Source organism: Lolium perenne, chromosome 7, assembly GCF_019359855.2.
Source record: "Lolium perenne isolate Kyuss_39 chromosome 7, Kyuss_2.0, whole genome shotgun sequence".
NCBI lineage: Eukaryota > Viridiplantae > Streptophyta > Magnoliopsida > Poales > Poaceae > Lolium > Lolium perenne.
The window spans coordinates 215,918,803-215,933,543 of NC_067250.2; the positions used below are offsets into that span (position 1 = coordinate 215,918,803).

Below are 14,741 nucleotides of genomic sequence, written 5' to 3' on the forward strand. Positions count from 1 at the left end.
AAGGACCAAAGTTTTTGGCCAAATCGCCACAAAGTAAGTCATAGGGTGCAGACAAACGACTAGCTTCCCAAAAGAAGCTCATACTCCTTGTTCCCTTTTCATCCGATGGGATGCACTACACCCACATCAGGCCATAGGAGTCGATGCCGCCACGTCGTCCACCGCGTGGAAGGACCAAGTGAATGGCAACAACAGAGTCATTGCCACCGCCTAGTACCAGACGACCCGACACGATTTGGTAGGGAAGAGGGAACCCCGAGAGAAAGCTTCGGTTGATGGACCCGGAGAGGAGCCTGCCATTGGGTGACACATATGGTTGGCCGTGTGTGCAGTAGCAAATCAGCCATGGGGAGAAGGAGGCGTTGGACAAGGGGAAGGAGCTACATGTTGTGGCCTCGTGGGAGACGAGCCGAGGAGTAGCTAGAGATAGTGTAGGATGGAATTTACATCGTAGTGCCAAAACATGCACCCCTTGTTTACAGAAGCTGGAGGGAGTACTCTTTTTACACATATGTGTGTGCAAAGGGGGCGGGTTTTCCCACTTTAACCTATCTAATGTATACCTACCTAGTGCCTAAATAATTTTATCCTGCACTTCAATTTACTCCCTAGTCAGTCGTCTTTATCCGTTACATCTGTTATGTTTCTCTGTATTTTGGGCAAAACGAAAACATAGACAATGGTAATAACAGTTGTGCTAGTTTAACGGTTGAAATTTAATGGTACCTTGCTCGACATGTTTCTTCAAGCTCACATTTTTCAAAAAAAAATTGCAATACAAACTTATATATGGTGTGCGAAATCTGCATGTCACCACGATTGAGTTTGTGACGTGGTTACCATAAGGAGTTGTCACAACCATTGCTAATGGTAGCCACGGAAAATGTAAGGAGGCAATAACGCTCAAAATGTCGGCAGTGGAGATGCACCTGCCACATTTTCCCTGCCGTAGAGTAGAACAAAGTCTTCCAAGACGACGCCGTCCTCGGTCAAACAACCGTGTCCAAAACGGAAGAAGAAGAGCTGACCAGGGTTTTACTTACGCCCAGGGTTGTCCAAGCAGATCGTAGAAACTGCGGGGGCCAAAGTGCCAAAGAGCAAGACCACAAAAAGAACAGGAAAAGTGAAGAAAAAAAGCAAACGAAAAGAAAAAGGAGGCAAGAGGCGTGCGAGAGCTTTGGACGGCGTGTGCGCCCGGCGCCGTGGTTGGGGGTGCTGCGGGGCCCGCGCGGTCCACGCGCCTAGCCCGCCACGTGGGGCCGCCCGCGACCGCCGGCGCGCTCGTAGACGTGTAGACGCGGTCTTGCTGGGCTGGCACATGCTGCGTGGGCCCGCGCGCCGCGTCGAAGCGTGCGGCGCTAGCCTGCTACGTACAGCTAGCCTGGATGGCGCCTTTCTGGGGAGCCGCACCGAATTGGAGATGCTACGCGCTCAATGACACGTGGGGCCGAGTGCACGTGGGTCCGGTTGCCAGTGGGTACTCGGGTGGGTAGGCTATTAACACGGATTGTTTAGAGGATAGGGCTGCTGATGCGGACTATAGTGGTTTCGTGTCACGCAACGACAGCCCAGACACTAAACCCACAAGAAACGAAACAGGGACAGAGACACAGAGTGACAGACACCAACAGCAGATGCAGGATAACACAACGGGGAGACGAGGGGTGTCGCGCTGCGTCTGCGTCATCGTATTACGGTGAGCGTTCTGGCTGCGCCTGCGCCACGGAACTGAAGCTCTCTCCCTCCATAACTTGCTTTGGAATGAATTTCGCTCCGGCCGTCTCCAAACTACAATTTCACTGATTTTTCTTTTCCTTTTGAATATTTTTTTGACATTCTGACCTGCATTCCAAAGTCAATTCAAAAACCACGAGTATTTCACGCGTAATTTCCGTGTAGCTTAAATTGAAAAAAAAACAATAGTTGCGATCGAGAGAATGGCCTATCGTGCGGTGGGCCGTGGATGTTAACTGTCATTGGCAGGTACTACTCGGGGGTCACGATATGTGGCAGATCCTTGGTAGATGATATTGTTAAGACCTATGGGATGCCATCCGCCTATGTAAAATGCAGAGTGGAGTGAAGCCGGTCGCAGCATCCTCCTAAAGAATTGCGTGACTAGTATTCGACGTAAACGAAGTTATCTTCAGCACAGAAGCTAAATCAGTTTCTCCATGCAGAAAAGAATTCAGAAATAGGAAGTAGTGATGGTTTGGTTTTGGCTAGCTCTCCCGCCCATACAATCTAGATTATTGAGGTCGAGTTCGAAAGTCTAGGTCGAGGAATCTTCTGTCACAATAGAGGTCTTCTTTTCGAATTTAAGTGGGACTAGCTTCCTCCTCAATTGAGATTACTGAAAATCTAGCAATTCCATCCTTTAGAAGAAGATAAGTAAACCATTTCTTTGAATTGCATGATTGAGTGATGGATGCGGACAATCACAAGCCTACCTCGTTTATAGAAACATCGTATAACCCCCGATCCCTACCCATTGTGGATAATCTATCATGGGCCTCCTCTTCTGTGCCACCAAGCACCCATGGTTAATTAGATGTTGACCCCCCAAGAGTAAGTTTAATAGTAGAGCTAATATTTGGCCAAAAAATATTACCATATCACTTGTAGCCAATTTATAGCCAATATATAAAATGGTTAGCTATAAAGTGTACTCCCTCCATCCATAAAAGGTTTATGTCGAAAATTTATCCAAAATGTATTTATACACTAAATAGTCTCTAGTTTAGATAAACTTTCAACATCCTTTTATGGACATTCTTAACCAGGCTATCGCTAGCTCTTGTATGAGAGCTCATTCCCCTCACTTTCTCATGTCTCTCTTCTTCACTTATTCACTTGCTCTAAGACTAGTCAATGGGAAGTAACATAGAGTGAGGCGGTAACTAGCACATTTTAAAAAGTTTTGGTGACATGGCATGATAATAAATGAAGTAAAAGTGTGAGACGGTAACTAGCTATTGTACCATCACATCACACATTTCAAGACAAGATGAGTCTACAACATAATAAGATTACTCATAGTGGAAGTAACATATGTAGTAACATCACACACCTCAATACATTTTGGTGTCATGACATGAAAATAAATGAAGCAAAAGAGTGAGTTATAACTAGCTATGTTACCATAACATCAAAATTTCCAAAACAAGATGCGCCTACAATGCAATAAATATGGGTTTACATGATATCACATATATATTACTCCCCACTATGAAGATAATAACATAGATGAGTAACATAAACATGTTACTTTCCCTATAACTAGACTAAAGTAGTATGACTTTGCATAACACCATACACATATGTTGTTATGAAGATAGTAACATAGAGTAGTGGCTAATCTAATATGAAGCGGAGAGCAGCAAGAACTTGTCTGAATGCAGTACTGAGAATCTAGTCTAGCGCCCTAGTCAAGTGTACTCCTACTAGCAATAATTCTTAATCTGACTGCGAGGAATCTGATTGATTAAGAAAAAGTCTTGTTAAACTTTGTTTGGTTCGATGATAGATCTGCTGCCTGCTGGTGATGGTTAGCAGTCGATCCATTCGATTCATTAATTAGTATAGCAGCATCATGTTAGGTCAACTTCGGCAGTAATGGCACCAGCTGTTTCTGCAATAACGGATGGATGCACTCAGTGTGTGGCGAACGAAGTACTAGCAATTAGCAGATGCAGTTCCTCTCCCGAAATTAACTACACGGCCGGCGCCGTTGAAGTTTTCTCAGCTTGCGTTGCGTGTGTATACTTTTTCTCCTTTCGTTTGGGGTTTCTTTTTTTTTTCGAGAAAACGTAAGAGATGTTGCGTTTCATTTCATTGAACAGGAAGAAGACAACGGGAGTACAACCTCCAGAAGGAGGGACACACACACACAACACACACACGACCGTCCTCACCAAGCGACTACAACTTGGTAAGGAGGTGCCCTCGACTACAGACCGCAACAACATTAGGCCTCGCCTAGCCTTGCCTCCAACCAAGAATGGTGAGGCATTCAGACTTGGGACAACAGGGAGCGACACCGCCGTTGCCAGACTCTTCCAAGGACGATTGCAACTCCAAGACTGCCCAGGCCAACGTACCTCACACCCATCATGTGCCAAGAGAGTCGGCAAGTGGGAGGCAGGGTCTAGCTGGAACTATTGTAGCAATCATCGGGAGGCGTCGGCTTTGGCATACGCAGCGCCCTGGATTTCCATGCCTTGTGAAGCAGTCTACGCCGTAGCGACGCATCACCAACATCCAGCTGCAGCAACCAATACTCCACTTGCAGCCAAAGCAGCGCCCTCAAGAGGGGAACAAAGCCGCCGAGACGCCGCGTCCCTTGCCCGGTCCGAGGCTAGACCTAGGGTTTCCCCCGATGCTTGAGGAGGAAGTCTGGTGGGGGTCATGCCAACGCCTCCAAGAAGGTAACGGCACCCTCGGGCGTCGCCGTTGACAGCGCAGGCTGTTGCCGCGCGGGGATTTCGCCCCGACCCACGAACAGGACCTTCAATGGTGCAGGGGCAGACCGGAGGTGATGATGAAGGTTGCTGGAGTAGACCGACACTCGGAGGAAGCCTAGAAACATCGCAGGAGGAGGGGCACCGGCCAGCGCAGGCGCCGCCGCGCCGGCCCGCAGCCGCCGCCGGGATCCGTCGGGGCAGAGCAGAGCAACCATCGCCCAAAGGGCCGTTGCTCGCATGCCCGCACGTCCGACGTCCTCCACCGGCGACGGCCGGGAGGAGGGTGGGAGGAGGGGGATCGAAGAAGGGGAAGCCAGCCCGCAGCCTAGCGTCGTCGCGGAGCGCCACGGGCTGCGGCCCGCACGGCCCGGGTCGAGCCCGGATCGGGCCCGAGCGCCGCCGCTGCAGCGCGCCGCCACCGCCACCGGGCGTTCCGCGCCGCGCAGCCTACACAGCGCCGCGCCGCCATGCGCCGCCTTCGTTCCCCGCCCCTACACCACGCCGCCTCGCAGCCCGCGCGACCCACGCGACGTCGCCCCTCCGCGCAAAGGAGCTCCATCAGGGTGCGCCACGCACACAGCCCCCCGCCTTTGGCGGCGGCGGCGGCCAGGGAGCAGGGGAGCTCGGTTTGGTTTTAGGGTTTGGGGTGGTCGCCTCCGGAGTCGCCCGCGCGAGCGACCCGGGAGGCAGAGGGAACTTCGTAGGGGAGACTTATGGACCGGGGTTTCGCCTTCGTTCAAAGGGAAACCATCCAAATAACTAAATAAGGACGGGCGCGCGCGCTCACTCACGCGTGTTTGAACTTGACAAAAAATACACAAGCAATATTACCGGTTGATGCCATGAAATTCAACAACGGAAACATGCTCCAGCTGCCAATTGGTTGTGAGTGCGGAAACGTTCTTCATCGCGACGTCGCGTATGGTTATGTTACCTGTCGCTCTAGTGGCGGCTGCCACACCCAGCTAGCTGAGTTGCTGACCGCAATTACATTCTCATGAATCTCTGTCTGCTAATGGAAGGAGGCTTATTTTCTTGCCTTTTTAGTGCATATGAGATTTTTAATAAGTCCAATGATGTTAACTTTAATTATTTTTATTAATAAAAATATCTACATATACCATACCAAAGGTATACATCGTGAGAAATCTAATGATATTGATTTTCCTACATATTTAGTCAAAATTTATAACGTTTCACCATTAAAAATTCTCTAGGCAGTACATTTTAGCTAGGAGGGAGTATGTAGTTTTATTTTATTTTATACGAGTTGTTTTAATCAAAATATAAGAAAATTGTTGTATAAGACAAAAATATTACCGCAGAACAACATAACTATTCACATACATATAAATAAACGTTCATACATGTCTATGCTATATTACAGAAAAAATGTGTTTTTACATTGTTTAAAAAGGTCACATGTATCATTCAAAGATTATTCATACACATTAAAAAATGTTCATGCAAATGAAAAAACAATGTATATTTTTCAAAAACATGCATGTGTATGTGCAAATAAAAACAAATAAAAAATTCAAAAGGGAAATGGAAAATGGAAAATAAATAATAAAAATAAAAGGAGAAAACACTGAGAATATAAATCAACAACATATCAAATTAAACATTAAACCAAAAGAGGAAAGAAAAAAATCATAGAAGGAAGAAAACCTGATACCAGCAACAAAGAGTTACGAAAAACACCCAAACTTTGACCAAATATATCGTGAAAATAAAAATGAGTCCACACATGCAATTTTATTTGATAATCATTAAACCAGCCAGGTAAATCCTATATCCCCCCCCCCCCCCCACATCGATGCAGGCAGCTGTAACAACATATGTTGGGTCGGCCCAACATTCATTGTTTTTGTTTTGTCAAATCCTGTTTACCTAGCTGGTTTTCGCGATTTTGTCTTTTTTCCATCGTTTTCTTCTTGTTTCTTTGCTCCTTGTGTTTTTTTGTTGTTTCTTATTCCATGATGTTTTTTTTTGGTTTTTTTGCTTAGATTTTTCTTTGATGGTTATTAATTTTTGTAATTGCTTTCTATTTTTAATTTCCTTCCTTTTTTATTTTTTGGTTCAATTTTTATTTTTATTTCTTTTTATGTTTTCGAAATGTCCGTTTTGTTTGGCAAAATGTTCATGGTCTTAAGAAAGTTCGCTAACATGTTTGGAAATATGATCAGAAGGTTTAATTTTTTTCTTCATGGATTCAAAACATTGTTCAGCTGTTTCGAAAACTATTTCATGAGCTCCAAAAATATTTCACTAGGTTAAAATAAAAAACTGGTTTCAAAAAAAGTTCACCAGTTTACAAAGTGTTGATTGGTTTTTGTATAATTACATTTTTGTAAAAAAAATAGTGAGTTAAAAACTTATTTTCATGTGTTTCTATACAAATTCATCGGCTCTTATAATGTTCACTAGGTTTATATATATATATTTATGGTTTCAAAATATTTTGAACCCATAAACATTTTAACAAGAAATAATATAAAATAGTTAAAGGAGAAAATAAAAACTAGATAGAAAGTAAGAGATAAGAAAAGAATAAAAAAGGAAATAGAAAAAAGACTTAGATTGGCCGTCCCAACGCGGGAGTGCTTCAAAATCTTACAAGAAATATAAAAGAAAAAAGTAAAAAGAAAACAGAGCACCTAATTGGGCTCTCCTACCGCATGCAGGGTGTGCGACACGCGATACGCGTGGATCTAGTCGGTGTAGAGCATTTGCACATATAACCCTTTTCCTTTCTTCCTTTCGTTATCGAGAGTTCGAGCTGTAGATTCGGGCCTTGTTCCGATCTGGCCCACTGACGAATGTATCCTGCTTTCTCTGAATTTGCACTGGGAAGCCCATCCCTCCTGGCCCATTTTTTACCTTTTCCATCCTATATATTTTTCCCCTCCCCCTGCATTAGGGTATGCCGTTACAATATTTTTTTTTCTAAAAAAACGCCTTATCTCAGAGAGAAGAAGACAAGGCGCAGAGATCAGAGATGCTACCTGAGTACCTGTCTACAGCTACTTCTACATATACAGCATGCATCATGCAGGCACGCACTCCCTGAATCTCCGTTTAATTTAAATACTGTACAATAGTTGAGCTGCTGTCTATTCTAGATACCACTAACTTGGTTGCTCGGTTTAAGATTCTGCTCGATATAAGACAATGCAGACCAGTGTACGTATGTACCTCTCATTGGCCAAATATATGTACTAGCTATATAACTACAAAATCAATCGTGCAATCAGGAACCTAGATCTTGATCAACTTGTGCCCGCCGTTCTTATCATCATCGATCAATGAACTGTACCTGTTATCATATACTGTATCATATGAACCCAAGCCTATCCATCTCAAGAAGCAAGCACAGTACACGCAGGCCGGCGGCTTATCGCTCATATAATGATATAAATAAGATTTTTCATAATTAACATAACAGTTCAGATGGTCCTGGATCCTGCTGCTGCGGGTTTATGCGTGGCTGGGGGGCGAACCTCGGGGCGGAGGTTCGCCTAAAGAAGGACCTACTTCTCCGCCAGATCCAGGAGTTAGATCGCGCCGCGGACGAGGAGGGCTTAGCCGCTGAGGAGTGGCTTCAGCGCTTCGCCCTGGAACACTCGCTCATGGAGATCTACCGTGGGGAGGAGGTTTTCTGGCGACAACGGAGTCGCCAGAATTGGCTCCTCCGGGGGATGCGGGAACATCTTGCTTACTTCCATGCGATCGCCAATGGCCGTCGCCGGAAGTGTTCCATCCCCTGTCTTTGGGATGGTGACCTCCTGTTGGAGGAGGCCGGGGAGATCACCACCCATATTTATTCCTTCTATAAAGGCCTCTTCGCGGCGGGCCCCAGGACCGGGGTTGCCCTCGCGGCAGATCTATGGCCAGCTAGGGCCTGGGTCTCAGACGAGGAGAATGCCGCCCTCACCCTTCCGTTCCTCCCAACGGAAGTCCGGGGCGCGCTTGAGGGCATGAAGACTAGCTCGGCCCCTGGCCCTGATGGTCTCCCGGTTGTTTTCTTCCAGAAATTCTGGGCGAAACTCCAGGAGACTATCATGCCAATGTTTCAAGAGTTCTACGTGGGAACTCTTGACATGGGGCGGCTGAACTACGGTGTTATTACCTTGATCCCCAAGGTTGTGGGGGCCACGGATATACGCCAGTTTAGGCCTATTACGGTCATCAACGTAATCCAGCGGTTGTTCTCCAAGGTGTGTGCGGTAAGGTTGGCCCCGGTTATGGAGCGGATTACGCACCAATACCAGTTTGCCTTCCTTAAGGGCCGCCACATCCATGATGGGATGCTAGCGCGGCACGAGATTGGGCACGAGGTTAGGAGTCGACACCAGAGGGTGTCTTCCTAAAACTAGATTTCCGGTAAAGCGTACGACCGTTTGGATTGGTCCTTCCTCCGGCAGGTCCTCCGGAGGAGAGGCGTTGATGACCGTATGATTGGCTGGATTATGCAGACGGTGATGACCGGCAGACGGCCATCAACATTAATGGGGAAGTGGGTCCCTATTTTAGGCCGGCGTGTGGAGTGAGACAGGGTGACCCCCTTTCCCCTATCCTCTTCAACGCGGCGGTTGACTCCCTGGCCGAGATTCTGGAGAGGGCTAGGACCTCGGGCCATATTACCTGAGTGGTCGGCCACCTCATCCCTGGTGGAGGGGTGACCCACCTCCAGTATGCGGACGATACCATGATCATGTTCGAGGGCTCGGACCGGGACATCCAGAACACCAAGTTCCTTCTCCTCTGTTTTGAGGCCATGTCGGGCCTCAAAATAAACTTTGACAAAAGTGAGGTAGTGGTCTTGGGGTACCCTCCGAAGCTCAACGGCGGATCGGCGACAACCTCAATTGTAGGTTGGCAACCTTCCCTGTGAACTACTTGGGGGTACCTGTTAGGGATTCTAGGATCCTTATTAGAGACCTCGCCCCCCTTGTGGGGCGAGTTAGAGCGAAGGCTGAACCATGGTGCGGGAGGTTCACTTCCAAGGGTAGCAAAACAGTTCTCATCGATTCATGCTTGTCTAGTCTTCCCATGTATATCATGGGCCTGTACCTCCTCCCTGAAGGGGTACATGCGGCCTTCGACAAAGAGCTTTCTCGCTTCTTCTGGCAGGACAGGACAGGCCGCCAAAAATATCACATGGTCAAATGGGCCGATGTGTGCGCCCCCAAGGATCTTGGGGGCATAGGGATAATCTCCTCTCGTCACATGAATGTGGCCCTCATTCTGAAATGGGTTTGGAGGATCCTCTCTGATGATGGGGGTTTGTGGCTTAAGTTAATCAAGGCGAAATACCTACGGGGCCGGCCTCTCGCTTGCTCGTGATCGTCGGGAGGGATCTCAGTTTTGGAGGGCCCTCCAGGACGTTAAGCATGAGGTTAGAGCGGGACTGTCCTTCTCCATAGGCGATGGTAGAGGGACCATGTTCTGGCTGGACCCGTGGCTGGGGGCTAGTCCCATCTGCCGGGACTTCCCGGACCTGTTCGCTATTTGCGCCGACCCACCCTGTCTTGTCGCCGACGTCGCCCAGAGGGGCTGGGATATCCTGCTCCGGCGTGGGCTTACCCAGGGAGAGGCCCAGAGTCTGGCCCGGCTGCGGAACCTCCTCCCGGACGCCTTGCCGGGAGGACTAGATTCGCCTTCTTGGCGACTGTCGCCCTCCGGTTCGTTCTCATGCGGACTGCGTATAGGGCCTTGTTTAGGGGCCCCGTTGCCTTGGACGGCTCCCCTTTTCAAAGCTCCAATCCCGCTTAAGACGAAGATTTTCATATGGCAGCCGCTAGGGATCGCCTTCCTTGCAGGGTGGAGGTTGCGAAGAGGCACGGACCGGGCGACGGGCTTTGTCCATTGTGTGCGGTCCCGGAGACGTCGACCCACATAATGTTCTCTTGCCCTGCGGCCCGCTTCCTCTGGAGCTTCCTCCAGAGGCGCCGGGGCACAGTGGCGAGCCTCAGTCCTCGGTGAGTTTATTGAGGCCCACGCGAACAACACCGGAAGGAGGAGGCGCCTCTTCTGGCTGGTGTTCGCGGCCTTAACCTGGACTCTATGGACTGTGCGTAATAAGATGGTCATTGAGCGTATCTTCCCTCGACGCGCTTCTGACTCCTTATATTCTTTCTTGGCTTTGTTGCAGCAGTGGTACCCGTTGTGTAGGCAGCGGGACAGGGAGCACCTGGACGGCATGTTGGAGGATCTTCTTGCGGCTGCCCGTCGCCTTTCTACGTCGTCCAGCCTCTGAGTGACCCTTCTCTTTGGGGTTGTATCGTTTTTCTAGTTCGTTTGGGCATGTTGTGCTGGTGCCCCAGCAGACTGTTGTTGAGTGTGGAGTTCTCGTGGTCTTGTATCTGAACCTTGTATGGATGTGGTTGCTTTATTTATAAAGCGGGGCGAAAGCCTGTTTCGAGGATCCTGCTGCTGCGCATAGATATATGCGTTGAGGCTATACAGTTGCTATTGTTAAAAGAAAAAGGTTATGTACTATTGCTGCTGACCTCTGCATGGATAGCTACATATTACCAGAATATTCAGTTTCATTTGGCGATCGATTAAAGCTGGCTTAACTCCTGTTCAGACTGAAACCCAGCCCAATCCATTATTTGACTTTGTTATATACTATATCTGTGTAGGCTAACCTGAAACAGATTCTGTAGCTAGGTCCAGCTAGCTTGTTTAATTACCTTCAGGTAATCGATCGATCAGGTTGTTGGCTGCATCGATCTCACTGTTCGTTTACTGGAGGAATGCTATGGATGACATGAGCAGAGACGTAGGCATGCATGCATGAAACACGATCAAAGTAGAAGTTGATGGTGATCGACTAGATTTCATAAGGACCATTATATAAATCCGCTGGTCGAGCCAGCCCACTGATTCAAATGGCTATTGACTTACAAATTAGTAGTACCATGTTGTGTAAATGTTACTCGACGCCCATTGCTAGATTTCTCAAGAAGCAAGTTTTTTTTTTTCTGACAGAATCTCAAGAACCAAGTTACTAACAAAGCGTCGTTATATATGGTCTGATTCCTACCGGCAAATGGCTTTGGAAGATGCAGGGGGCAGAACATTGTCTGACCATGGTGGTGCAGTGGTCGATGATGACATGATGATTTCCATTTCGGACTAGATGATGACATGATGATCATATATGTATTCCTAAAGTAAAGCAGAGCACGGAGAATCTCTCCGAGAATACTTTTATTTTCGATAATGGATGGTATATCATAATCAAGCTCACACCAATTGTACACCCAACTTCTGCGATTGCACAGGGTCACACAAAATAAAATTGGACACACAGGTTGATCGCTTCGGCATGACTTGTCATGTTTATTGTATCTCCTTTTTGTACTTTATCTCTCTGAGAATATGCTCCAATCTTATTCCCTTTTTTTACTCCGTAAGGATATCATGTCATTCATGACGAATGATTCAGCAGGACAAATCAAGGCTTTCATCTCGACATATGATTTCTCTTCTTTCACCTCCAAATGGTTATTTTCCTGGTCAGGTTAATTCTTGGAACAGCCGTGTAATATTTCTGAACTTGTTTGCACATGTTCGTTGTAGTGATCCCCAATCAAGAAGAACACAATTTTCTTGTTACAGATTGCCAAATGACAAGCACACGCCTTCCCGTAAAAAAGATTATTTTTACAAGCTGGAGTCACATATATATTAATGGCCAATGGTTTAATTACACCGCAACAAGTACAAGGCCAAGTGATTAACTGTTAAACAAGTCCATGACAACTGCATCAAGTAAATTAAATTATCCTATGCTAGGCGACAGATTCACCATCTCTTACTTTACTCCTAATAATACACCATTTGCTTCTCTGACTTCACATAGAGGGGCGAGGAGAACAGCTCCAAGACATAACAATTATTACGGAGTACATCAAAAAATAGCATCAAGAAGTTGACCCCATCATTTGCCCCAAGAAATGGCAGCAAATGAGGTTGCATTGCGTGTATATAAGCAGGTGATTAACTGAGCCAGATGACAAGTTCAATGAGCTAGGGGAGATGGAGAGAGAAAGGGAGAAGATGGAGAGCGGCAAGTCAGAGCTGAGGATGGCCATGGAGGAGCTCTGCTTGCTCAGCTCGAGAGATGCGGAGGATCATCAGCAGGAGCAAGAGCAAGAGCAGCAGCAGCAGAGGTCATCCACCATGGACCTCCTCTGTGTCTCCAAGCAGCTTCTCCATGTCCTTGGTTGGTTACCTGCTCAATATTCTTTAAGATGCGAAATGTTGTGCTGTTTGTTCCTTCTTTTGTTCAGTACAAATGAAAGTTTTAGAATATTAAGCTGTTCTTTTCTTGTTTTGACAAGAAGATTAAGATATTAGGGTTTTCATTTTTCAGTTGTATGTATGTGTTTATCTATCTTGTTACAAATTCAAATGCTGCTTTGGGAAGAACATTTTCTTTCATGCGGCATGAGAATGAAAAATACTACCAAGAACACCTGAAGTTGAGTTGAGGCAATAAATACACCGAAAATAAACTGAAACTAAAGTTAAATTTTTGTAATAACTGAACTTTGATTCATCAGAAGTACTCTATTTATAAAGTTTGTTTTCCATTTGCTCTTTTCTGTTATGTATTTGCAAAATCAAGCTGAACTGACAAAACTTTCTTTTGCCATGAAAGATGAGATTGGGCCAACATTACTAGTCCTAAGGCAAGACATTCAGCAAAACATTCAGGTAACTAATTTCTCTTTGGATTCAATAAATTAATGTATTCAATGTTTTTCTGTGAGGAATTTATTCCCACTTTGCCTGTGTACATTCTGCATTGCGTCTATTTTTTTTCTTCATATAACTACGAATGTGGACATGGTCAATATGTGTACCACATTTTCAGAGATTAGAAGATCTGCATGCGAGAGACCGTTCCAAATATGCGAGCTTGACGGCGATTGTGACAGAAGAAGTAGAGGAAGGGATGTCAAAGAAGGCCAACAGTTGCACCAGGGCTACTATCTGGCTGTCTAGGTAGTTAGTTTTACAAGGACTTTCTACTCATCTAACAAATGTTCTTTTATGTGTTGCAACTTGAAAACTTCATACTCAAGTGTATCCAAATGCGTTCGGTTTAGGTCCATGAATTTCTCATTACATTTGCTGGAGAGTTTATTGAAGAACCCAGAGACAAGCCTGAAAGAGATTGTGGAAGAAGCATACAAAATCACCCTAAAGCCATACCATGGATGGATTTCATCAGCTGCTTACAGGGTATGATCAGTTGACATACTGTTGTTCTTTTTCATAACTTCTAAACACATATAAAATTGATTTACATGACTATATAGGCTAATCTTTTTTCTGAAGATTGTCTACACAACAAATATAGTTCAACGATTGGAGACGTAGATTAGTGTGCGGAGTTGGAATCATCAGTTGGTATGACTTGCATCCACTGACCTAATCTGTCGAGCATAGTTGTAATTTGTAAACTGTTAGGTAGCGTTGGAGCTCATTCCAGACAGAGAGATCTTCATTCAGCTGTTGATGGGGAACTGCCAGGATCCTGAAGATTTTGCAGGAGATGTCATGATCTTTATCTCCATTGTCCAGCCTCTGCTTGAGGAGATCAATACCATTTTGGTGAGAAATCTGCATGCTAATTAGTAAGATTTGTTGCAATGCGTGAAAGATGAGGGCTTGCTGATGCAATCCAGGGTTATTTTGCAGGTTAAGCACAAACTGGACAGGCTGAAATCTACCTGAAGCACAAGGATGCATGACCATCAATCACCATATGATTGTACATAGATACTACTATACTGCATAAGATAATTGACCTACCTTGTTTTGTAAAATGAAAATTAAGGATTCATTGTTAGTGGTTGTTTCTGGACTCCCTTTTCCATTTTAAAGCTGTTTCAAATGTTTGTGTTGTATGCCTCAGTGTGTTTGTACTTGGTTCATGTATGCATGTATCTCTTGTTTCTTTTTCTGTTAATTTTTTCTTGTCTCTCGCACGCTCTATCTGCATTAACTAGCAACTGTTGTTTTCATTTATCTTTTGACATGCATCAACCAAGGCAGGCTTGTGAACTCTTTTCTGGGAAATGGCAGGCACACTGCCATTCGACTATACATATGAGCAGAAGAATTATGTACATTTTACGGAATACTTGCCGGTTTCTCTCCATTCAATTTCCCAAATCACTGTACGCGAGGAGGCTGCTTGTTTCTTTTTTCTCGGTCTTCAGGAGGCGGCCAGGCGATGAAATCATCCCACCA

The 14,741-nt window shown here is 45.9% G+C and overlaps 1 protein-coding gene across 1 annotated transcript; it reads left to right on the forward strand.

Annotated features, from left to right (window-relative positions):
- Positions 1–12,402: 12,402 nt before the first annotated feature.
- Positions 12,403–14,395, forward strand: LOC127312267 (glycolipid transfer protein 2). The gene is made up of 6 exons (XM_051342817.2): positions 12,403–12,702; positions 13,141–13,196; positions 13,357–13,487; positions 13,592–13,727; positions 13,956–14,099; positions 14,187–14,395. Exons 1-6 carry the CDS (start codon positions 12,516–12,518, stop codon positions 14,220–14,222), a joined length of 690 nt encoding a protein of 229 aa, XP_051198777.1. The 5' UTR covers positions 12,403–12,515; the 3' UTR covers positions 14,223–14,395.
- The last annotated feature ends 346 nt before the right edge of the window (positions 14,396–14,741 follow it).